This window comes from Anser cygnoides, chromosome 20 (genome assembly GCF_040182565.1).
Source record: "Anser cygnoides isolate HZ-2024a breed goose chromosome 20, Taihu_goose_T2T_genome, whole genome shotgun sequence".
In the NCBI taxonomy this organism is placed as follows: domain Eukaryota; kingdom Metazoa; phylum Chordata; class Aves; order Anseriformes; family Anatidae; genus Anser; species Anser cygnoides.
The window spans coordinates 650,540-675,586 of record NC_089892.1 but is presented as its reverse complement, the minus strand read 5'-3'; the positions used below and the strand labels follow the sequence as shown (position 1 = coordinate 675,586).

At 48.0% G+C, this 25,047-nt stretch overlaps 1 protein-coding gene across 14 annotated transcripts in view; it reads left to right on the top strand.

Moving 5' to 3' along the window:
- Positions 1–25,047, top strand: part of MVB12B (multivesicular body subunit 12B) — a 67,603-nt gene that overhangs the window by 28,564 nt on the left and 13,992 nt on the right. For 12 of the 14 annotated variants that reach the window (XM_066981043.1, XM_048052952.2, XM_066981041.1 and 9 more), the window contains one exon: positions 4,278–4,375. In XM_066981043.1, coding sequence (XP_066837144.1) covers positions 4,278–4,375 — 98 coding nt within the window. Of the gene's footprint in view, positions 1–4,277; positions 4,376–4,596; positions 4,662–17,402; positions 17,517–25,047 lie in introns of those variants that run through there. The other 2 variants (XM_048052959.2, XM_048052960.2) reach the window with 2 other exon arrangements.

Below are 25,047 nucleotides of genomic sequence, written 5' to 3'. Positions count from 1 at the left end.
CCCGTGAATTTGGAAAGTGTGTCAAAACACAACTTCAATTAGTTTGCTCTAATTATGGCCCTAGAGAGTTCATAACTATATCACTCCTCATTAAAAGAGATTTTCGTATATGGATTAATACAGCACGTAAGGATCCGAGGCAGGGCGGAAGGAGGGTGTCCGCGGAGCGGCGCGGCTCCGGGGCAGTCCCAGGGCCGGCCCGGGGGGCTCCCCCTGCGCCGGCCGGCCGCTGGCTCGGGGTCCGTGCCCCTTGGAGCAGGGCTTCGTCCCTCAGCACGCGGACCTGGTCAGTGATTCTGGACATGTTCTTCAGTTAATTTAAAAAACAAAAACAGAAAACCAAACCAACAAAAAACAACAGCAGCAAAAAAACCAAACCGCCACCCCGGAAACAACACTTGGTGGCAAGATTTGCTTTCCGGCCTGGAAGATTTGCTCTGAGAAAGGTCAAAGAGCATGGGTAGTCAGCAGCCTGCGGGATGCCAAACGCGCGGGTACCTTTTGCAGTGTATTTGTTACATCCTTTAAATATTGTCTTTTTGTGTTGTGTGAGCACGTTCTTCCTTTGCAGAACGGGGAAAAGATTCTTGTGCCCGCAGGTGAGCAGTTGGTGAGGGGTTAAAGTAGTAATTGTTTAAATCTTTCAGGCTTTCCTCCCAGTTCTGTGATAATTTGATGAAGAACTTCACCCTAATTAAATATTCAAATTAGGAATAAGTGTCAATATGGCTTCCCATTGCCTGGAATGATGATTAATTGTATTCAAAACTCTAGTGGCCGCTGTAATCTAAACCAAACCGTTGTTCTTGATTATTTCTGCAACACATTTACCATGTTTTTGTTTTAAAATTTAAACTAGTAATTGATTTGCCATATGCCACAGAGCTGCACATACTTTCACGATATGTGTTTAGGAACTTGGGGACTTTGTAATTGGGATTTTCTTGCTTTTCAATGGCAGCCTCTCTTTCTTTTTTTTTTTGTCTTCTACAATGTAAAATGATTTGGCTTTCACAACGCATAAGGAAAATGCATTATGCAATCAACTGACTAGGTATAAGTTATATTGATCCTGGCTAAAGTTTGCATTAATTTAAAATAAATTAGACTTTGTTTCCCATATTTCCCTACCATGTCACGCTCTTAAAAGAGAAAGGGGGAGGGGAAGAACTGATCTCGTTCTAGCAGTCGTTACCCTCTGTCTTGTGGTCTTACAGCTAAATTTTCTCCTTGGAGAGACCTAGCTCTGCACAGTGCAGCCTGGTAGAAAGGATGAAATACCTGTTTGTCCTGCCTCAGAGAACAGAAGGTGGCAAAAGAAGTGGAGACGTAGAAACAACGGCATTTTACGTTGCTTTCAAGCACCTTCATAACAGTGCTCAGGACGCTCGGCGCTGGAAGGTGACCTGCCATGGGTGGGATGGGCGCTTGTGGCACGGAGAGCCCCGTGAGAGCAGCTGCAGAGCTGCCTGCCCGCCACCAACAAGCATCAAAGCACGCGCCTACCTGTGCTGCTTGTACTTTTCCCCAGCTTGAGGGAGTATTTTGGTATGTATTTTCATGTTGATACATCTGGAATGAAAAGCAAATAGGGTATTATGTCGAGTTAGGAAACGAGGTCTGGATATGTGAACTTCTGCTGCCATATTTGTGTGTGTATGGTCGGAGTCCGTCAGGCTGTGAGTGATTCATTGTAATTACGCGCGTGGAATGCATGCACCTCTTTAACATGTGGTGTTTGTGCAACCTGGTGCTGCCATGCAGACTTGGTAGTGCCCGGGGACTTGGTTGGGGATGTCTTTTGCAAAGTAAGATTTCGGAGCTTTGTTGGAAGGCTGTGGTGTTTGTTCGCGGAACTGACAGCTCTGTAATTTTGCTTACACAATGCCTCTGTGAACTACCTGTGGAGCTGTCCTTTCCAGTCCTGCAGGTCGATGCGATCTGCATGACCGGCTTCAGCAGCATGCGGTGGTCTCTCTGGGCTTGGTGGTGGCTTGCTGAAAAGAACTGTACATATGGAAAAGATTTAGCCTCTTACAGCAGAAGCTGGGATAAACTTTTAAAGTACTCTGCTCAGAAATGGGCCTTTTTAAATAGACCTGCTTTGTTTACTTCCAAAGCATTTCCTGCTGTTTTGTTTAGGTATGAAGAAAACAGTCTGCAGTACAAGTAAGAGAAATTCAAAAATCTTTGTTAGCTGTTTTGATGCCTCAAAGTATTTTTGGATACTGCTAAAAACAAATGAAATGTGTGTAATGCCTACAGGCAGCGGTCTCCTGTTTTAAAGTGTGTTCATGACAAACCTGCCTGTGCTGGCCAAGAGAGTCTCATATGGATTGTGTTTTAAACAGAAAACTGTTAGCCAAATTTGAAAATATTTTCACACCATCTTTTTTTTTGTTGTTGTTAGAAATAGCTCCAGGAAGCACAAGCAAATTCAAACTGATGTTTGCTTTTTCTTATTTTATCCATGCTGTTCGCCATCAGCTGCATCAAGATCTAAAAATATGTAGCTCTTCACAAAATGTGTCCTGTTTTTAAAGGCAGATAATTTCCAGATGATCTGCTCGATAGATAAAACCTGCTAGCTAAGAAAATGGATCTGGTACTACGCTAGAGAATACAGAGGGCTCTTTGTTGCCCATCACAAATACCGTAGCTGCAAAAAAGGCTGCCTTGTTTTCTGGCAAAAGGGCACGCCAAGCATCTCGCCATATTCGGGTGGCTTTGCCTTTTGTGAAGCGGTAGCTGTTGCCTTTGTTTTCATGGTAGAGTAAGTCCCTCTGTGGAGAGGGAGCATCTTCATTATGTATGGCAATGGGGTCCAGAAGATTAACGATAACGTTTTACAGGAATTCAAGTAGACTTGAGGTCAGTTTTAGAAAAAATACAAATTTGAATTAGAAGGGGGAAGCTGGGATCTCTCATCAAAGCATGAGAATCTGTGGGCTGCCAGTAGCAACGTGAGCAAGAAGCCGTTCCTTGGGGAGACCTCCAGGGGAGCTCCGCGCGGCTGCCCTGCCCGGGGGGGCAGAGCTGTGTCCTCTGCCCCGTGGGGTGGGTTGGGCAGCAGAAAAATGTGTCGCGTCCTTCCAAATCCGAGTGCTCAGGTGTCTGGGCGGTTCTGCTGGGTTGTGTCCTGCCAGCGCAACGAGTTTTGGTGAGCAGCGTGGGGCTGGTGTTCGCTGCTTGCGCCGTGTCCCGAGGGTGGCCGGGTCCCGTCCTCCTCAGGGCTGGGGGGGCTGGTGCCAAGGCTCCAGGCTCCAGCAGCGAGGGGTGCGACCACCTTTCTGGCCCCAAGAGCTGGGCTTGCTGTCACCTCCATCTCTCCAATACCACGTTGTTTCTGGGAAGGTTGTCCGTCTCTTCTTCAAGCCTCTGTCCAGGCTCACTGTGTGCTGCGTTTTCCTTTTAATGACCTCTGAGCCACTGAAAATAGTTTCACCTTCACTTCTGTGAGTTCCTGGTTTTTTTCTATTTATAGCTAGCACAAGGAGGATTTAACGGAAGATGTAAAACATGTCTCTGCTGCAGGAAGGGCTGTGCAGAAAGCTGTTGGTAGGCAGGGCACACTTGCTGCTCCACTTAGGGAGAGGCAAGGGGTGACGTTTGGCTTTCGTCTCCTCTGTGGCCAGTGGAGGAAAGCTCAATTTGTGCATCCTCCTCTGCATCGGAGAGCAGGGTAGCGTGCAGCATGCCTTGGTTAAGTCTGGAGCAGACCACAGCCGTTGAGATTTTAAAGGTTTTATTTATGAATGTACTTAGTTTTTGATACAGATCAATCCAAAGCACTCACTAATAGTGTCCTCTGCCTTGAAGGAACCACAGCCAAGTCCCACCGGGTGCGCTTCAGGTGCCTTTTGCTCGCGGGGGGAGACTTGTGCTCGCCAGCCACCATGCGGGTGTTTCGAGGCTGTGTCCTGCTCTGGAGCCCACCTTGCAGGCAGATGCTGCTGCTCCGTAGTGTTTTGGTTGTTGGCTCAGTTTGATGTTCAGTGGGGTGGAGGGGGCTTGCGCCAGGGTAGAGGCCCTGTCCTGCTCACAGCTGGACTGAGGAGCAGATGCAAGCAGCTGAACGGCACTGAGCTGCGATGGTGGAATCACCACCTCTGTCCCCTCACTGTTATTTGGGATCCACTCCATCTCTTAGAAACGTTAAAACTGATGTTTGCGGTTTAACTTGAGCACAACTGTAAGGCAAGAATGAGCTGATAATAGTAGTAGTGTCTTTTGGTCTGTAGAAACATCATGTTGATTTCCCCGTTTCTCTTCTCCAGGCACATCTCGCTAACTCTTCCTGCTAGCTTTCGAGGCAAAAGTCACAGCACTCGCCTGGACCTGGAGCACCAGCACTCAAATTTGTATGCTATATCAGGTAAGCTGGCGCACACAATGGTTTCTCTGCACCTCTAATCAGAAGTGTAACCAGGTAAAGCGGCCCTGTTTGCATAAATAGCCAGATGTGTGGTATCTGTGAAATATGCTTCAAGCTTTTCTGTCAGTGCCATTTAATTGTCAAGAGCATGAGGGGCGCAGAGGGACTCCAGAAAATGCACGGGCACGAGTATTACTGGCAGCAAACATTACTCCTCACAGGGGAGACTGCCGACCTCAGGGAGGGATGCTGCTGCTCATGGGGGCTCTAGGTGAGAGATCTGGTGGAAAGCAACACTGGCACAAACTGCTCCTCATCTTTTTCGTGATCTTCACAGGTGGGTTGGAAAAGATGACACCTCTGCATATTTAACAGGAGGCTTCATCTAGCACTGCAAGGATGAGTTATCATACATGCAGTTCTTTGCTACACTCAACATACCCTAACATTGCTGTTTTTAACAGGTAGATTTGAAATTTGATGTTATGATGTGGGGGATTCTACTTCACTTTTAGAAACGAGGTGCTTGAATGTGCACACCCGTTCTCTCTAGCTGTGACTTTCTCTATGTTAGCCAGTCCTGGCCAGCATGCAAATGCTGGAACTAATGCGTTTCCAGATGCCAGTGTGGGGAGGAAAAAAAAATAAAAAAATAAAACTGCTAGTGAATATTTTTTCTATTTTTAATTTTCACTTAGTCTGTAGGGAAGATGTATGTTTAATAGAGTGGTGAGGCTCAAGCCCATGCCTGTGCCCATGCGGGTACAGGTGCTCTGTTACTGTGCTTCAGGGCCACGTGGTGGGTTCATTTTGGAACTGGGGACCCTGCTGAGCTGTCCCTGACAGCTCTGTTCTTCTGTGGAGGTCTTGCTTTTGAGTGTTTGACTTCTTGGAAGGTGAGTGCGCTGAAAAGGAACACAGCGTGTTTCTCAGGGCCCAGGATGAACACGTGCCTGGGAGCGAGAGGCAGGGATGCTTTACAGAATTGCACCTCTTGGAGTCTGTCGCTGCTGGTGATGCAGAGGGCTGTCCGGAAGCTGTTACAAAGCACTGCAGGACTTTTGTTTCTGCAAACTAAAGGCAAATGCTACGTGCAGCTCTGGCACAACAATGCATTTCACCTGCGTGTTCTCTTATGGGATTATCTCATTCTGTACTTCAGATAAGTAGTGCTGGAGTGCAACATATTTTCCTTAAAATTACTATTTTGAGTAATCTTACAGCTGCACAAGTACTGTGATAGCCATAGTAGAAACACACTTCGCTGCAGTTTTCTCTTTGTTACGACATTTTTGCAAGAGGAAAAAAAATACTAGCTTTAACACTGGCTCTGCAAAAGCTAATGAAGGTAAAATCCCTTCATTTGGCTGAAGCAGATTTTCAGGATGGTTTGGAAACCCACGAAAAGCAGCAGTGGGTTGTACAATAGGTACTTGCTTGTGCATAATCAGAGAAGAGAAGATGGCAAAAAAGTGCCATTCACAGGTCCTTTCTATTAATAGTGAGTGACACTTCTAACATGGGAACATGGCATTAATTCATGTACCATAATCAAAGGGTTATTTAAAAGGTAATCTCTGACTGAAACTGCAGCTTCAGGTTCCTAAATAGATGGAATATAACAATGGCATAATTCTTGTCAGTACTCGTTTTTCTTGTTACTTTCCTGCCCTAATAGATTTAGAAATGTAAGGGAAAGCATGTTCTTGTGTTCACATGAGACCATCCTACACAGAGGATGGGAAAGCTGTTGCTTCTCTCCTAATAAAGCATCAAACGCACTAACAGTGGCAGCAGTTCTACATGAGTGTTACCGGGGATGATCCTGCTTCTGGGACTTCCCATGGACTGCCTCTGCTTGTAGCATAACCAGCCTGGAAAGATGACCTATTTTGCAAAGATCCTGAATGTTTTACCAGGTAATTACAGGCAAAGTACAAAACACACGTGAACAACTGAGCATAGTGTTAGTCCTCCGCGTTTATAGAAGCACATTTCAAAATATATAACTGTACACCCCCCAACGGCACAGGTTCTCCTCCAGGCACATTGTTAGACAGGTTGTGCATACGCGTGCTGTAATGGCTATTGCAGCTGTGAGACGTTTCTGAAGAAAGGCTCTTGTCATATGAAACATCCTGTGCCTTGGCAGGGATCTTCATGCATAACTCCTGACCACTGCAGCCTTTTCAGCAGCTGTGATTAGGTGCTGTGACAATTCCCTTTGCGTGCTTAAACGTTACCAAGGTAGGATAACCCCAAGACGCACAGTGGAAACCATTCAGAAGTTTCCTGTTATGTCGGTGTAGTTTGCAGCCAGTCCCTTTTATCTCTGCTGCGATGTTAGTGTCTCGCTGCAGTGCCATGGCAACGGGAAACTTATTAATGCTTCTGCACTGCCGCCCCAACTGCTCTGCCGGGTTGGGGTTTGCCGCTCTGGGGGCGGTGGGTACGCAGGGAGCGTGGGTTTGCTCCTGTGGGCGGCAGGGAGCCCCGTGGGCTGCGGTGCTGGGCGGCCACCGGGACAGGCGAGGTGACCACGGGCCGGCAGCTCAGGGACGCGGCTCCGGTTCCGCTGCTGCAGAGCAGGCGCTGCCGGCGCGTGGACATGCTGCTGGCTCCCTCTCTTGGCTCTCAGCATAATGGAAGGTTCCTGGTACTGGCACAGGGAAACAAAAGCCATTACAAACAGTCTCCTGCTTTCTAGTTCTGGTGTCACCTCAGTCTGCATTCTTGTGGTGCGAGCAGGATGGGGTGCTGAGGAAGAGAGAGGTAGAAAGGAGGGTGACGTGAGGAGTTGCACTGTGGTCTCAGACACCTAAGACTTTCTCAGTAGTCGTGAAAATGAAGCTCTCAGCGGCTTTCAGCCTGTTTGTGGTAGGTGAGGTGAGTTCTGGCTGTCGAGCCTACCTGGTTCTACCAAAATACGTTTTTGGAAGAAATTGCCGTGTCCCCACTGGAACTGTCCTGTTACTTCTCCATGTATGCAATGTAATTATTACTGCAAACCTGGAAGAAATGGTTCTGAAAGTAGTAGTTAGAGTCTTTAACCAGCTCCTTGTCGTTTCCAGTCTTGGCAATTAAACATTGTGCGACCAGAAAGTTAGGGAGTCTCCTGTTTGCACAACAAACTAATTAATCAGCCTTTGACAAGCTGCATATAGGAAACTATTGCCCTGCCCTCCCAGCACTGCAAAGGGAGCCTTCCCCGTGCCGCTGTATGTAGTGCTGCGCTGTGCCACCGGCCACCTCCTCCACATTCAGCAGGCTCCCGTTCCCACACCGCGCCGTGCTTCCAAGGCCAAAACACAGAATTGCCTATAAGCTGATCTGCAAAAGGTCTCTGGGAGCATGGTGCTGAGGAGCTGACAGGTGCAATAAGCATGTTCAAATGGGCAGCTGCTGGAAGAAGAATGCCTTGCTCTAGACAGACCTGTCGACAGACATTGCTCAGTATTTCACAGCATAGTCTTTCTTCATGGCCTTCAGCTTAATTAAGATGTTGTCGTGACTACATACTGCCTTCATTTCAGACTTCAACATCCTCTGGCTGCATATTGCTTTGGCTTATCAGAGCCACAAGGACAGAGGGAGCCCTCTCAGGCAGCCGCAGTTGATAACGTGCAGGGAAAATTCCTGAATGAAGTGAAAAATTATTTATAATAATGGTACTCAAATAGAAGGGAAATAAGTCACTTTAAAGGTATATAAATTTTTATGATAGTGTATAAACAGCCACAGCTTGCCTTGTCTCCCATCTATCCCTGCAGAGAATGAGGGCAACATCTAGCATAAAGAAAAATATAATAAGAAAACAAAGAAATGAATGGGAAGAGCTGGAGGATTGATCACTCAGTGTATTTGTATATCCTGATGTAAAAGGTGCTGCTGACAGGTGGCCAGGTTTCTTCTGTATAAAACCATGTGTGTGCTGTCAGGGCGGTGTGAGCAGCCTTGTTTCGATTGATGAATTGCCTGCTTTCTTGATTAAACCTTCCGTCACTTAAGAAACAAAAAGCCTGTGTTTGGATGGCAGAGTGGGACATGTCAAAAAAATCTGTCTGCTTTACCTTTGTGCAGATGTTGGGCACAGACTGTAACATGTATTATTAAAATGAATGTGGCATTTACTGTGCATTATTTCTTTCCTGGGAGAAAGGACCTGTAAATTATATGCTAATAATAAGCTTTAACCCTTTTAGAAACCAAAAGATTTAGAAGTGCAAATATTCTCACAGGCAACACTAACTGGATGGGCTTTAATACCACTGACTCTCTGAAGTGAATAAACAGTGTGTTTCAGGCCAAGATGCTGACGCCCCGTGGGAATCTTGCTTCCAGTAAGTTTTCTGCTGTGTAAGTGTCAATGGGTAAACCTTCAGAATTACAGGATTTTCTGTTGGAAGCCTTCAAATTCTGACTACAGGCAAAAGCTGTCTCCCTGCTGGAGGACAAGGCCAGCAGAGGAGAGGTTACACGGCCAGCCAGGCACGACCCGCGTGGCAGCAAGGCAGTGCTCTGCCTCAGGAGCTCTCAGAGCTTCCCCGCAGCCGCATCAGCTCCAGCATTTGATTTAACTTTCAGAATTGCTTTAACCTGCCAGTCAGACATAATGCAACCAACTTGCCATTTCAAGAAAAGGATTAGAGATGGAAGAAAGTCTTAACATTCCTTGCAGCGCATGTGGCAGGATTTTGCGTTAGAACCTAGTGGCTAAGCTTGCAAAATGAGATTTTTACTTTCTCAGCTGTGAGTCCCAAGGAATTACAGGATGGTCCAAGCAGTGTGCTTCCATGTTGTGCAGCTTTTGCCTGCTAATATCAGGTGGGCAAAGCCATCACTGGCTTTGGTGTGTGACCCTGCATACCACTGGGCGGGGCTGTCATTTTTTGGTCCTGAAATCTTACTGTAGCCAGCTTCTAAGTCACATTGCAGGTAAACACGTTTGCTGGTATTCTTGTAGAACAAACTTGTATTGAGTGCCTTATGTTCAAAATTTGTGTAACTTCTGAAACTTGATGCCCTTGGGCTGTTAAGACAGAAATTGCAGTGCATGAAGTGCATCAGATACTTCTGAATGGCCCAGTCAGAATGCGTGCAGAAAATAGTTAGAGCCTCTTTGTATCAGTCTTGTATAGGAAACAAACCTGTGAACTTCTAGACACTGCTTCAGCTTCCATCTCAAAGGCAGAAACCTAGCTTCTGGCATAGAATTCTGTACCTCCAGGGTTACTTGTGTGAAGTAGCTTCCCAGAGAAGCTAGGCTCGGCGTGAGGGATGGGGGACGCTGCCTGCTGCAGGGTGGCACTGGGTGACCTGCTCTTGGCAGCTCACTCTGCGGGAAGGATGCTTCCTTGGGAGCTCTTGGAGGTGGCGCCTCCTGCACACCTCCAGCTTTGTTTGCTTTGGGATCGTGTACCTTTCTTACTGCTCCCCTTCCTCCTCAAAGTGCTTTCTTATTTACCTCTTTATGACACTGTGGACAGGTCAGAACAAGCTTTGTGAAATTAATATTTTTTTTTTTTTTTTTTTTTTTTTTTTTTAAATTAAGACAGAGCCCCTGTGCCACCCAGGTGGCTTTCATCCACCCCAGCACAGGCGCGCGTGTCCCACGTGGCCCATCGGGGGGGCGCGGGCTGCGCAGACGGACGTGATCCGATCGGGCAGCTGGGCTCTTTTGGTGCCGTTTGGGCGCTGCTGGTGCCGTTCCCTGGTGGGCGCGGGTTGGGGCGGGTGCGGTGGCAGCAGCAGCCTTGGCGGAGCGTGGCGCCTGGGCCGCAGCTGGCGGCGGGAGCGCTTGCAAAAGAAGGCTCAGGTCGCAGCTCAGTCTGCTGGCCCGCTGAGGCGAATCTGCACGGCACGAAGCGACTCCAAAGCAGGGGGCATGTGCCGGGGGGACGGTCGGGCTGGCCGGAGGGGCAGGGGGTGCACCCCGCCATGCAGGGCCCCGGGGGCCCTGCGGGCCGCGAGCGCCGGCTGCCGCGGGCTGCGTCGCGCTGAGCCGCCGGTGAGTCGCGGCCAGGAGGCGGCAGGTACGCGGCTCCTCTAGAAAGTTCGGGAGGATTTGGTAAATGGGGTTTCTTCCAGTGTCGGTTTGTAATCCGGGAATGGAAACTGCTGTTAGGGATCTGGGAAAACATCGAAGTCAGTGGGTTCCTGGGGTGGGGAGGGAGTTGCTTTCCTGTAGCGGATAATGCAGACCTTGGCAAGGAGACTCGTAACTTTTTGTGGGTAGCTTTTTCTTTTTTTTTTTTTTTTGAAGGATTTATTTTACACACTGCTCTTATGGTAGCAGTTTGCTTCCAGATTCTCTGTCCTTTCTGGAGCTTGTCGGATTATTCAGCACGGCCTTGAGTCTTGATGCTCTGGTGCTCTGGAATGCACCGGAAGGAAGGTGCCGGGGGACTGGGGGGGGCTGGGGGGGGCTCGCCGCTCTGCTTTCTGGCAGCTCGGATTTTCCAGTGCTCTGCGACTGACTCAAGGGTGCCTTGTCGCACGTGCCACATTAGGAAAAACAAATAAATAAAACCCACTGGTCTTTCTAGATTAAGAAATGGAAGAAAAATGAAAGATTTCGTTACATTTCAGTGCCCATATGTCAACTTCTTTCTTGTTGCAAAATGTCAGGTTATCTATGCTACAACTGCCACTTACTTCTCTTCAATGTACATTTTCTTTTAGAAGATGCTGTATCTTTTATCTGTATGTAATGAGGACAGACGTTTTAATCAGAGGTTAGTCATTTATTTTTGCAAACTATTGTTTTGCTTCATCATTTTTGCAGATAATTAAATGGTTCACTTGGCACAGTGTGTCTGCTTTATTAAAACAGGTAATTTTGAAAAAAAGAAAGATGCTATTTTTTGGATCACTGCACAAGAATTGCTTTTATCTTCATCTTCCTGCATAGTTTCTGGTGGTTTTGCAATACCCTCCTATCTTCACGTATTTTAGTACATTCCTCTCTCTAAAGGGGGAGGCCCTGTGCTATATCCTACTGTTGATCGAGATTTCCACATGTATGTTCTTTGCACTTCTTGAGAATAAAAGCAGAATAAATTTATTTTTGTGACAACGAATTTTAATCAGGATGGTCCAAACAAAAAAACACCAGACAAGTTGTGACACAAGCTTTATTCTGCATCGAAACCTCTACTGGGCTGAGATTAAAGTCATCCTGTTTTTCTGCCCTATTGAAATTTCCAGTCTTTGGACTTAGAGACCTGGATAATCTTCAAAATATAAGAGGTTCTATTAATAACCAGCAGTGCAGGGAGACTGAAGGCTCATGTAAGATGCTGCAGCTGCGTATTTCAGAAAGGGAAATGTAAGTGTTACTTAATACTGTATTTAATGAGATTCAAAGGAGCGTATTTCCTACTAAATTCAGCTCATCTGTGCTATACAGATTTTTTTTGCATGCTTGCTGATGTAGCGTAACATCCCATGTTTTCAGTGCTACGCTCAGGTGGGCTGAGAGCAGACGGTGAAAGATGAAGCCACGAGTTTTGCTGCCTGTATAGTTTTTTTGGGCATGTGATTTTTCTGATTAACCTGGTGTAGTCCAAAGTGAAATTCTGTCTTCACCATCCCATTTTTCCGTAGTTGTATGAAGGTTTTGGCTGCGGAGCCGCTCTTTGTCATGCGTTTAGTCTGTTAATCCCATGAAGCTGCATACTGGTGTGTAAAGTTTCATTTTTTTTTCACGCTGTAACGTGCCAGACTTGGTCTTTACTCGTTTTACTCAGACTGCACGTCCTCCAAGGGAAGTGCTTGTGGATTTCCACCTGGAGGGTTACCTGGTTCCTTGCCCCGCGCGTGCAGGCAGGCGTGTGGGCAGGGGCTCGCACGGTGCTCGCTGTGGGAGGACGCGGTGAGGATGGTGGTGCGGGTGTTGCTGGCAGGGTGCCGTCAGGGCAGTGCTGTCGACCTGCGCTTGCTTGGAGAGACGCTGGCGCGTGGCTGCTCCTGAGGACTTGCACCGGTTGCTTGTGGAGCACAACCTCCGAGGCGGGCTGCGCTGTATTTGTTTTGCTTTCCTGAGTGCCATAGTTTAATTTTTTTTAAATAGGAAGCCGCTATGTGGTTTGGATATTTAAACAGTTATTAACCGAATGACAATTAACAGATTGCATAGACAGATTTTCTTTTCAAAACCTCTGAAATTGAGTACAGTTTGCAAAACTATCACGGCATAGTAATGACAATGAATTTTGATTTCCCGGAACTGATATTAGACTCCTTATTAAACTATGTGCATCTGCTTTTAATTTACTCCAAATAATTGGAAAATGCAATGAAGCTTTCCAATTAAAGCACGGCTTTATGCTGTTTAATAATACCCCCATAATATTATAGCTTATGAAGTGACAGGTGAGTTGGTATATGAATAAAACATAAAGGCAGCAATAAGGGACAGAAAACCAGAGACAGTTGTTGGGGATTTTAAATGCTGGATGTAATTTGCATATATTAATCTCTTCTTTTCAGCCTTATCAGGCGTTCTTCAGTATTTGAAGTTAAAATAGCGTTGACAGGCGGGAGTACGCTTAGTTTTTTCAAGGATTTATTACTTGTATAATTTCTGATCTTTAATAAGCAGATATGACTGATCCTCATAGTTCTATAGAAATCGGTTAATTGTTCCAGATGGCGTGTACTGATTATGCAAAATTACTTTTCACACCATTTTTTTTTTCTGATGGAGTTTGGAGTAAAATTAAATTTTTTATAGCCTTCTTATCATGCTGTTTTACAGTGGTTTTTGCACAGAAGTTGAATTTAATCTACTATATTACATTGACCAGCAGAGTTATTCTAATGTAGTATTTTGTGATTTGACAAAGAATAATAGAACACATTGCTCATTGTTCGTTACTGTGCTGCTAATAAAAAGGAGTTCTAGTGCAGAAAACCAGGCTGTTATTTATGAAGAATGCTTAATTTGCACAGTTAAAAATGCAAAATTGTTACAATGAGATGTTCTCTCTTTTGCATAGAAGATCTGGGCAGAACAAATGAAAATAGTCTTGTTGGTACAGATTTCATCTAATAAAGAAGGATTTTTTTAAAAATAGCTAGTGTGGTTAGACTGTTTTACTGGGAGAAGCAGTCACCCAGGCAGCATGCGCTGAATCCTATCAAGAGGTGTCACCGGTGTTTTCCCTGATCATCGTGATCCGGATATCTCAATGGCATAATTTCGTAAGTGAATAGCATTCATGAAGGTTGCGGGGCTTCATTTATCTAACGAAACGCTGTTCATACACAACAAGCCACACGTGAAGCCCCCTCACTAACCAGGCTACTGTGGTTCGGGTTGGTGTGAACCCGGCCTTCAGAGGAGGTTCCCGGGCCCGCATGCCCGCGGGGCGCTCGGGCTGGGCCCCGCCTGGCCTGGCACCAGCGCCGGGCTCCACCGAATTTCCTCGTTGCCCCCCAGCGTTTGTCGTCCCCTCCCGCAGCCCTGCGTGGAGCGCTGGTCTCTGGCGGCACTGGCACCGTTTCTTCCCGCTGAGAGTCACGCCCGGTCGCTTGGTTTTCCTTCCTTCGGCCAGCCATGGGGTGGTAGTGCCCCTGCCCACAGACGGCTTCGCTGCCAGCGCCCTTCGCGGCTCCCGGCCGTGGGTGCCCTGCGGTCAGGGACGCAGCGTGAGCACGTCCCCGTCCCGGGGGCTGGGCTTTGTCCCGAGGTCTCTGCTGCTGCACGTAGACGCTTGTGGAGAGAGGGGCTGAAGGTATGGTCCAGGGCTGCTGAGTCTGAGACGTCTTATTAATCTTTGAAAAGCAAAACAGCAAATGTTTAAAAAATGACCCTGTGGTTAATGGAATTAAAATCTCCAATTAAATTAGAAAAGTGGGGATACAGTAAATGGACTTTGGTAAAGAGTGCTTATTTTTAACTCAGTAGAAAAAAGACAAGTAATTAACTCAGCCATTAGAAAGCTCAAAATTCCTCCCGTCTCCTGTGCAACGAGAAAATTGTTTTGTGTATACTTTTATATATGTAGGAATAATATATAGGGAAACGACTAATGGCATAAATCAGAAATGATTAGAAAATATTTGTTCTAATGAAGTAATAATTTGGTAGTAATGCTTTTCATCAGTGTAGCTTAAGGCTACATTAAGTGGACAGACTTTATATGGATTCTCTAATTTTAATCTCCAAAATGCTATCTAATGTCTCATTAAGACTTGCATATAATGTATCTTAAGTACAGTCATTAAATATAGTTTAGGGAGATTTATGTTCAGATATTGCTTAAAGATGTTTTAATAGGCCCATTTACTCTGATGATATTAATGAGCTCTTAACACATATTAAGCTTCTAAAATTGGTAGTATTCCTCTCACAGTGAGCAAAACAACTTAGGAATTGTAAATGAATTGGGTGCTCCAATAAGGCTCTTCAGTCGAGTCTGCAGACACCCTCTTGAATCCGTTTCACTCTAAGTATCAGGCTGTGCGCCTGCTGCCTTCCTGCAGCATGCCTTGCACGGGCTTTGCAAGGTCATCCAGACCTTCTGACCAGCGGTTATCTCCTGGGCATGCAAGGGTTAGTGGTGATCATGGGCGCTCCTAGAAGCGTGTATGCCCTAGAGCTGATGTAAACGTGTAAAACGTTACACAAATCTCTTTGCATATTTACTAAAATAAATAGATATTTTAAGGAAAAAGACAGCACAGCCCTAATTTTCATAAATTCTTTGCTTTTGATCATTTCAAGTTAGCATGCAACAACTGTAATTATGTATAATAAGAAATGTTCGTTCCCGTATTTTCACTTTAGTTCCAACTCTGAAAGTTATTGCAAACAAGATGCTCCAGTTTCATCACTCAGCTCTTAAAAAATCCTTCTGAGTTCAGAGACTTTTATAATTACTAAATTGGTTTGTTAGAAGGAGATAATAGCAAATTTCTTCTTTTCATAATTGGACATTTCTTCCCTGTAGGCTAATGTATGCGCAGCACTTGCATACACAATAAGCTGTGCTTTTGAAAAGCCATAACTAGCTAATAAGTGCTGTGGTGTCATCAGAGAGTAATGGTTTGCTGATTAGCATAATTAATGACAAATGGTGGTGTGGAGCTGGTGGATTGGTTTAGCAGATGATGAATGCATCGCAGCCCAAGTTGAATCCTGCCAAGAAGGCCTTGCTGGCTGTCAGCCGTCTGTTCCCGCGCAGGTAGACCTCATCAGTCACCGCCAGGCGTGCCAGTTCGCCTTCGCCGCCGTCCGGGGCCGGGGGGCTCGGCACGGCGCTGCGGGCACCCCTCCGCCCGGGCTGGCCCCGGCCCCGCGCCCGCTGAGCGCCGCTGGGGACCTGCCGGGCGCTGCCGGGGCTGCTGCGCCCGCTGGTGGGCGCCGAGCGTGTGCCGCTCCCCGGGAGGGCAGGAGGGAAGCTATAGGCGACCGCTCGTGCTATGAGATGGGCGCATTTGTCTGTGACTTGATTAATCAGGGCTAATTTGCATTCACAAATGAGACTGATAAAAATGGAGTTACCTTTTCACCTTTAAAGGGGAGGAGGGATTATTTCTAGGTTGTCTCTTTTTAAGTGATAAGCAACTCTTTTACCAGTAAGGATGAAAATACTTAATTTGCATTAGCAAAAGAAGCTAATTATTATATAGTTAATTAGCATCTGGAAATGAGGATTATCTTAATTACAAAGCACAATTTCCTTAATAGCTACAAAACTGTAAGTTTGATCTGTGTGGAGATTGGCGACTATTATTATGTAATTAGTGATCATATTAATGGTGCAATGTATTTAGATATAATTTGCATATGCAAATGAAATTTACCTGATAGAAATATGTGGCTCCACTAATGGCTCTGAGCACTTAAAGTAAATTACATTAGGAGCTCCAGATCCTGGCTCGCCCCGCAGTGGTGCTGAGACCTCTCCTCCTCCAGAAGAGCCGGTGGTGCGGGGTGTGTTGTGAGATAGCGGGGGCACAGAGACGCTGCCCAGCCCTCTCAGCTCCCCGGCCTTGTCCACGTTACGGCTTCTGGCAGCTGAGCGTTCCCTCGTGCAGCGCAGGCATTGCCCGCGCCGTGCTGGCATCCCCTCCTGCATTGAAGGCATCAGCTCCCTGACAAGGCTGCTTTGGCTGGAGAAGTATTGTCCCTGGAGCAAAAGTCGGTGATTTCAGGAAGAAGCAAGCGTTCCGTGATGATGGCAGTAGTGGGCTACTGGGCAAGGAGATGCAAGTCCCACCACCTTCCTTTGTAGCATGCTCGTGATTCCTTTCTGCTCTCCGTTCACATTTGGGGATGCCTCTGTATGGAAAGCATGCCTTTTACGTGACAGCTCATCCAGTGCCTTTTCCCTGCCCTCGCTGGGAGCAAAAAGCTGCATGTATGTTCAAAACAAACAAAAAAATAAAAACACCTTTAAAAGAAAACTGTGTAGAGAGAGAAGGTGCTGCGTACCTGTATCACACAGGGAGCCCCGTGGGACATGTACTGGTTGCACAGCTCGAGGTTGCGGGGTGCTGGTGCTGAGCAGGATCGCAGCTCCCCCTGCGAGTGCCTCTGGCCCCACGGGACCTGGCCCCTGTGCACAGAGGGGTTTTCGAGCCGGGGGATCCAGAAGATCCTCGCACGGTGACAACCTCCCACCTCCGTAGGTGTCTCAGCAAAGGAGAATTAAAGCTTCCAGGGCCAGATACTGTAACAAAATGAAGTGTGTTTCTGTAATATGCCCTGGTTCTAACCTGTGGTACTGAAAATTAGTGAAGTGAAAAAAAAAACCAAGTGCTGGAAGGAAGCAGCCATTACTGAGCAGGATGTTTCTCTCATCAAGAGGGAGAAATTTACAGCTGCCTGCCGGGGAACACTGCAGCTATTGTGGGTGCTTCCTGCGATGCTTTTTGCAACTGTTTGCTCAAGCCTGAGTTCTGTATGCCTGCGTCTCCACTGCAGACAGACATTACAAGTTTAATGACTTCCACGGAGTCTGTCTATCGTTACAGTTAGAGCTGAAAGTAATTGAAAAATGTCTGTGTTTCTCTTCAGCACAAAGACCTGCGTGCAGAGGCTGGAGGAATACCTCTGGTTCGGTGCTGCTGTTCGAGAGGGTCGCTGTCCTTATGTGAGACCTGCTTAAATTCCTCCGCAGCCCAGCACAAGTACCCTGTTTTGTATCTGCTCTGGTCTAATTAATTAAGGGTTGTTGCTTGGAAGCAGCACATGCTTAGGTGTGATCTTTGAAGTTTAGTATAGTGCAGAGACTTCAAAGGAGACATTTTATTAAAAAATAATAAAATCAAGAGCTCCTAAACACTTGCAATTTGAAGAGCTTGTTTGAAGTCTATCCATGTTCTCTGGTGCTGATATAGCCGCGGTACCAAGGTACTATTTAGCTATTACCGTGCAGTACTTAACCTTAACTTTATTTTAAAAAAAAAAAAAAGGAAAATAATCAAAACCAGGAGTATTTTCTCAAGTGTTTTCATGGCTTGATCTAGCAGTAAAGAACTAATTATGTTGTGTCATGAGCTGTGCAGGAAATAGAGAAAATCAAGGCTGACAATCAAATTAGCAAAAATGAAAATTTAATCCAGGTCTGTTTTTTCAATCAGTGTCATTTCAAGATGAACAGAAAAGCTGTAACTGTTCCCATTGCTGAGACTCCTCTCCGCGGTCAGGGAGGCAGCGCTAGGCAGGGCCCGGCTGCACGGCGCTGCCTTCCCGGGAGGCACCAGCGGAGCCCCGAGCGGCTGCGCCTGTCGCTCGACGCCCTGCCCGCGCAGCCCGCTGCCTGCAGCGCCCGCGGAGGCCCTGCGAGCGCCGCTCGGGCTGCCGTGGCCGGCTGGGTACGGCTGCGGGCCACGAGGTGCCTCCGGCTGGGCAGCGTTGGCGCCCGTCAGCACGGCGGGCTGCGGGGCAGAGCGCCTCGCTCCGGTGCAGCAGGATGAGCGCGGAGGCCTTGGCCCGTCGGGCTGAGCCCAGTGGGGTCGTGGCTGGGGGCGGCACCGGCAGGTCCGGACGTCAGGGCAGAGCCCCCTGCGCACCCCGCGTTGTGCCACAGCAGCGCTCGCTGGAGTGGAGCTTGCCTGGAGACTGCCCTGGTCTCCTCTCATCAGCACACTTGACTAACGAGGGGCTGTGTGGGGCCAGCCAACCTGCCGATCCTCTCGGCACAGCCAGCGACAGCAGCCTCTGCAGCGGCGGCACAGATGGCAAGCCCGAGCGACAACGTAAACTACAATATGTCTTGGAGACGCTGTCAGGCTGCCGCGGATTTGTCACGTCGTGGCAGACTCTGGGGTGGGGAGCAACTACGCGTCCCCTGCTCGTGCCTGAGAAGTTGCTTATTGTGGGGCTGCTCCTGGTAGGCTGCAGAGGAGCTGGACGCGAGCCAGAAGAAACAGTGGTCAATTGCTTGATATGTGGGCACTTCATTAAACAAATAAGTGTGCATTTGGGGGGGCGGTGTCTGAATCTGAGGAGCGCAGCCTGTGGCAATCGCAGGCGTTCTGATTGCTGAGGATTTGGCAAGAGCTCGCAGGGAGAGTTTGCTTTTGTTTTCCCCCTGAGATTTTGCTATCATTAGTGATTTGGAAATGCAGAGTGGTGGTGTTCCATCTGGGACTCGGTGCACAGTAGCACAGAGCACACACACATGTTTACTATTCAGGCTGCTATTTAAATTACTGTGTACAGAAATACAGAAGTAGGAGGCTTAGCTGTACATTATGAAAAGAGTGGTTTATTTTGAAAAGCTTGCATCTTCTTCTTGATGCGTTGCAGGCTGTTGTAAAAGGTTTTTTTCTGCACTTGTGAATGGCTTTCCTCTGCACTGAGATCACGTAACATTCCTTCGGTGTCTGATGTCGGTGTCCTGCAGTCCTCTACGTGCGAGTGTAATGGCTGCGGCACGCCCAAGCTCTCGCTGCGGTGCCAGAGCCGTGCGTGCTTCGTAGGGGATGAAGGGCACCCAGCGCTCTGCTGGGGTACTGGCAGTACTGCCCTGTGCCCTGCCTCCTCCACGCACCAGGCACAGGTCCCTCAGGAGAGCAGGGCCTGCCCACCCCATTCCCCCCAGCCGAGTCACTCCCTGACCATGCATAACGTATTGCCCTCGGTTGCCAGAATTGTCTCTTGTTTTTGGCGTGCAGGACAGGATGGCGCAGGGGCTGCGGTCTCCTGTGCATGCGCAAGTTCTGTTGGAAGAGGGTGGGCTGCCCGGGTGCTGTGCTGCCCTCACCAGGCTGGGCTCTGTGGAAAGGGAGAGCAAAACCTTCCAGCATTGCCCTGGGAGCGTGGTGTTCCCGTGTTCATCCAATTTGTCGGTGCTTTCTCTTGGCTTGTGCACATAGCTGCCCGCTCTGATCGCTGGAGCACCAGCAGTCTGTGCTCAGCCTGCCCTAATTGTTGTACATTTCCAAGTTCCTGATGAAAGCAGTGAAGATATTATTTCCTATAGTGTCATGTAGCTGAAAATTAAGTTTCTCTAAGCAGGTGAGCTTTGCTGTTTTATGGTATTACTGTAGGCTGTTCTATGAGATATCCCTTGTGGTAAAACGTAAACACTGAAACAGTGTTTGAGGTCTGGGGAAAATCTGAAGGCTTGTGCGGTATTACAGAAAGCTATTTCTAAAATCTAAGATGATTTAAAATTTAAAAGTGGCAGTAGTACATCTCGTGTTGTGGGGGTTTTCGTTTTTTTGGGGGGGAGGGGGGTGTTATCAATGTTTTAATTTTCGTAGTAATGTAGGAAAATGTTTTGCGAGGGACTTACTTAAATATTTTTAATATCAGAGGTTGAAAATTTGAGTGTAAAAGGCCATGCAGAAAAAGCAATAAAGAAATCCAAAGCTATAAAAGCGTATGGTGAGAATTTAAATGCAGAAACAGCTGTTATTTCCTTGGGAGTTGAGGTATATAAACTTTCCTATGGCTGTGTATCCCCACAATAGTGGTGTGAAGAATTAGCGCTCACTGCAGTGTGCAAACTGAACCTGCCAAGCACTGAGGCAGCTATTCATCTATACCCAGGAGCTAAATATGACAATGTTAGCATTTTTCATTTCCCTGACGTTACCATTAATAAAGCAATGATCCAAAAGAAGCTTTGCTGAGTCTGTTCTTTATGCTTCCATCACTCACGACTAGATAATTTCACACAGGATCGTTTTTAAATTAAATGACGATAAAAGCGCTCTGCTGTCCTGTGTTCACTAGTTCATAGAAGTCTATCAAGTCATTAATGTGTCATGACAAACTGCTAGTTGGATACAAGAGTAATTAATTATTTGCATAAATAACAGGTTGAACTTCGTGCTTTGAACTGCAGTGACATGTGCATAACATCGTGGGCATCTTAAAACCTCTCGTGGAGAGTTCACAGGAGGGGTTAAAACTGAGCCGCGTGTGTGTGTGAAATCGTATCCTCACTTAAAATGGTCAGGAGCTTGGCTTGAGTTTTGATGCTTTTTGTGTTCTTAGGTTCTTCATTAATGGCTGTTTCAAGAAAGCATCTGATCAGTGGAGATTTCAATGAGCAATTATACAGATTTTCATAATCACCATTAATCACCACATATTTTTCAAGATAATTACAGCAATTATTATTTAGATTCCTCTTTTATGTGTACATTGTAGAAAAGAACAAGTGCTTATTACACTGGGTAGTGTAGAGAACTACAGTCTGAAGTTCTTTGTCATCCAGAAACTCATTATGTTAACTGATGCTGCCTGTGAAAGTTCGTCAGCATGTTTAAATTAGGGTAGCATTGGCAGGTCTGATTATTTAAATCTGGTAGCTTTGCTAAAAATATAGTTATTCTAGAAAGATGAATTACTAATTTGACAACTGAGATTTAGTTGGAGTCTGCAGCACAGAAGGCAGCATCTATCGTACGCTTAGAGGAGGGTGACAGTACTTCTTCATATTAAAGAGCGAATTTGTAAGTGAGCTAACAAGTTGTATTTATAGAGCCTAGTTTTGTGGCATGCCCTTTAAAGGCTGATAATAAGTCTTAGTAAATTATGATGAAGTAGCAGCAACCAGGCAGAAGCCGGACGTGCTTTCCTGCGGTCCTGCGTGGTGCCACCAGCCCAGTCTCCCCTCAGCTCGGTCAGGGCTTCGCAGGGAGATGCTCCCCTCCACGGCTGGATTGCAGGAGTGCAGTTCTGGCAGTCGGCTCCTTTTGACTCTTATCTAATTCCAGTGAATGAGCTAATTGGTTCTAACCCTCAGGGAGGAGCTGTTCCTCCCTGAGAGACAATAAACAGCCACTGGAAACATTTTTCTGTCTGAACTCCCTTTTTATTTTTTTCCATTTGGAGAGCGAGCGGTGGAGGCACCTCCCTAATCTGTTGCAGATGCTGTAGCTGTAATTACGTGGAGGGGAGAAGCTGCTCCTCCCGGGACTGCCAGCCCTCCGCAGCGCAGCTCTGCCCGGCCGTGGCCCCGTGCTGGGGGTGCCCACGGCCGAGCCCTGCGGCCGCGGTGAGGGGCGCGGTGCGGAGCTTTCTGCCAGGGCCCTCCGGCTGCTCTTGGCCACGCAGCCCTTGCGTGCCAGGGAGGTGGCAGGAGGCGCGTGGCCGGGGCTCTGCCCCGCTGCAGCTCCTCTCAAAGCCTCAGCGGCGAGGGGCCGTGCGCCTTCGCCTCCGTCACCTCCCTCGTGCGCCCGGAGGTGCGGGCTGCAGGCGCCCCGTGGCAGCGGCCGCTGCTCAGGCCCTGGCTGTGCTTGCCCCTGCTGTGCTGCCAGCCCCGGTGCAGCCCTGGCCTTGGCGTCTCTCCCATGGGCCCCTGATGCTGATAATTAGTTAGACCTTTTCTCTGCCTGTTGTACAAGTTAAAATGGGCAGGGAGCTGCCAGGGTCAGGGGGTGGGAGCCGCTGGCTGCCGTTCCTGCAGGCAGGATAGGCAGTGGTGGCCCGAGGGCACCCCGCCAGGGCAGGCGGCGCTCTCTGGACCCAAAATACAGCAAAGGTGGCCAGTAAGGCATGAGAAGAGTCAAAATCCTTTGAAGCGAGGTGTGTCCCATGCTGTTGTCCTGGCTTATGGAAGCGGCAGCTGTGCACAGCGCCTGGTCAGGCTCGCAGGCGGGCGTGAGGTGGGAACTCAGAGGGGGCCAGATGGGCAAAGCCTGAAAACTGTGGAAAAGCAACAAAGGGCAAGAAAATCTATGTCTACCTGTGTAAAGAGGCTTTTAAGTGACAGGAGCAAGGCAATTTATAGATCTTTAAAAACATTTCAAAGTTACAACCTTTTAAAAATGTCAAAACCTGTATGGGTTATTACATGAGCTTACTCACGTGGTGGTATGAGTAATGCTACTTGCAGTAATGCTGCAAAAAGGGGACTTCACCCACCTCTTTTGTTCTGAATCAGTACGTTTTGCCTTTGGAAAGAGAGTTTTACTTTATCATTTGTTAGCACCAGTTCCTCTTATCCCCTTCTGTTACTGGCTGCTCATCCTGAAAGAGGCACCAGCGGGCACTAAGAAGCGTTGCACAGCTCTTGGCCAGACTAAAACTAGAATTGTAGCTCCAGACCAAAGTGTAGCTGGTCAGTTTTGATGTGAAAACATTAACACCGGGCAGCATCTCAGTGCAGTATTTCTCTCATCAGAGACTGCCAGGAGCGTCTGAAAAACAGTGGAGAGAGGTGTGGGGGGGGGAGGAGAAAAAGAAAGGAATCACAGGCTGCTGCTGCTGTTTATTTACAGCACAACATCAGAACAAGAGACATGGAATTAAAAGCCTCCTACAGTTCCGGTCTCATTTAACTTTATTATGAAATTAACTGTCTGCCGTAAAGTGCAGTTGTACGCTGCCTCGTGGTGTGCGTTGGGAGCGAGCGACGGCACTCGCACCCAGGCCCTGGCGCTGGACACCCCCGGCAGATCATGGTGCAGCGGGGGGAGCTCTCCTATGGCACCTGCCTGCCGGTGGGGGTGCTCAGCCCTGGGGGCTGCTCCCTGGAGCGGGGTGTTTCCCTCTTTGTGGGGTGACGGCGCGCTGGATGCATGGCGTGTGCTCGCACATATGCAGCCCCATCGCTGCGGTGTCGCTGCTCGTGCCGTGTGGCTGTACTCCACCTGAGGGGCGTGGAGAGGTGGTCCTGTGCGTGGAGAGGATGTCTGCCAGGGCTGGGCACCGCTGCTGCACCGGCAGCGATGGAACGTGCTCTGCCACCGTGCGCTCTGTGCTCTAACCGCTGGGAGACGGCGGTGCTGCAGCCTGGCTGTGTCAGGAGAACGCGAGCCCCGCGCGCAGCACCAGCGCTCCCCGGCAGCACCGCCGCTGAGAGCGCTCCTCTCCCGCAGATGGTTTTTGTTCAGATTAGTGCTTCGCGTAGGACCCGTGCCAAGCACTCTCCAAACCTGAGGAGAGGCGTAGTGTGACAGAGACGTTAACAGATACCAGTTCAGCGTTTTGGTGGAACTAATTGTCACTGCATTTATTAATCTTCTTGGATTTGGATTTATATGGCTAAAAGGAGGTCAGGTGCCTCATCCTTGAAGTTGTAAATGTGTTACTTTGGTAACAGTAATTTTGAATCTCTTTCTTCCTGCGCCAAGCGTTAATAAGACCCCACTCAGCACCTTTGAGGGTGAGGCGTGGGGAATGGGGGGATGTCCTTTGAAGCACCTACTTCGGCCTGGGCCATAGTTCAGCCCCCGAGCACTGAGGCAGTAGGAGCTGCCGCTGCCCGCGTGCTTCGGTGCCCCCGGCAGAGCCGTCTGCCTCCAGCATGCTCCACGCTGAAGCCGCCCTCACCAGCTGCACCAGTACCGCCACTGCACCCAGCCTGGCCGTGACGCGGGGGCTGCAGCCGCAGGGAGGAGGCTGCCCCCACTGCCTGGCGTAGCACGGGGCTGGTGGTGCAGCCTGCAAGGACAGCCTGGTAGCGTATTTGGGTAAAGTTTCCCCAGTTGGTGGGTATTTAAATCCTCTTGTCTCCAGTGCCTGGCTGTGGAAGGAACTGTTGAATGAGCTTGTTGTTTTCCGATTCTTCCCTTTAATGTATTTTACAAGCAGCCTAGTGACAGGCCCGATACGCCAGCTCGATGCACGCTCCCCACGCTTTGGGATTGCAGCATTAATAACACACTTCCATGCATCATGCCATTTTTAAGCATGATCGTTATGATAAAGGGCATATACTTAATTACAGGCCTGCTTAATTACAGCTCTGTTGAAGCTCGTTTGTTTAGGAGAGTGCTAATTGTGCTGCTGAGCCCTTGGCACACCCTGCTTTCATCTGCTGCCTTGCTCTGCAGTTCTGAGCTCTGTCAGGACTGAAGTGTTCGGGACCGGTGGAGGCAGTGCTACGGGGGTGGCAAGAGGGGAACATGCAAACGCACCATGGCTTATTCCTTAAATTACTTTACAAAAGCTGGCGTGTGACTGATCAAAGCAGGTTTCTGTCGGGATAACAAATGCAGATGGTCTTTCAGGTTCAAAACTTCCTGGATTTTGTGATGCTGCTTTTCATCTGTTTCCTTTTGTTTCATGTAACACTGCAGCTGCCACATAGCACCTTTGATAATGAAATTATTCCAGTGGAGTGGATTTTTTGTGTTTTTTAAGTTGAAAATATACAAAGTGAGTGTAAAATGCTAAGTATTCTTAAATAGCCGTTATTAAAACACTAACGTGGTAACTCACTGGTGCTGGTGGCAGCTGGGAAACAGCAAGTAGG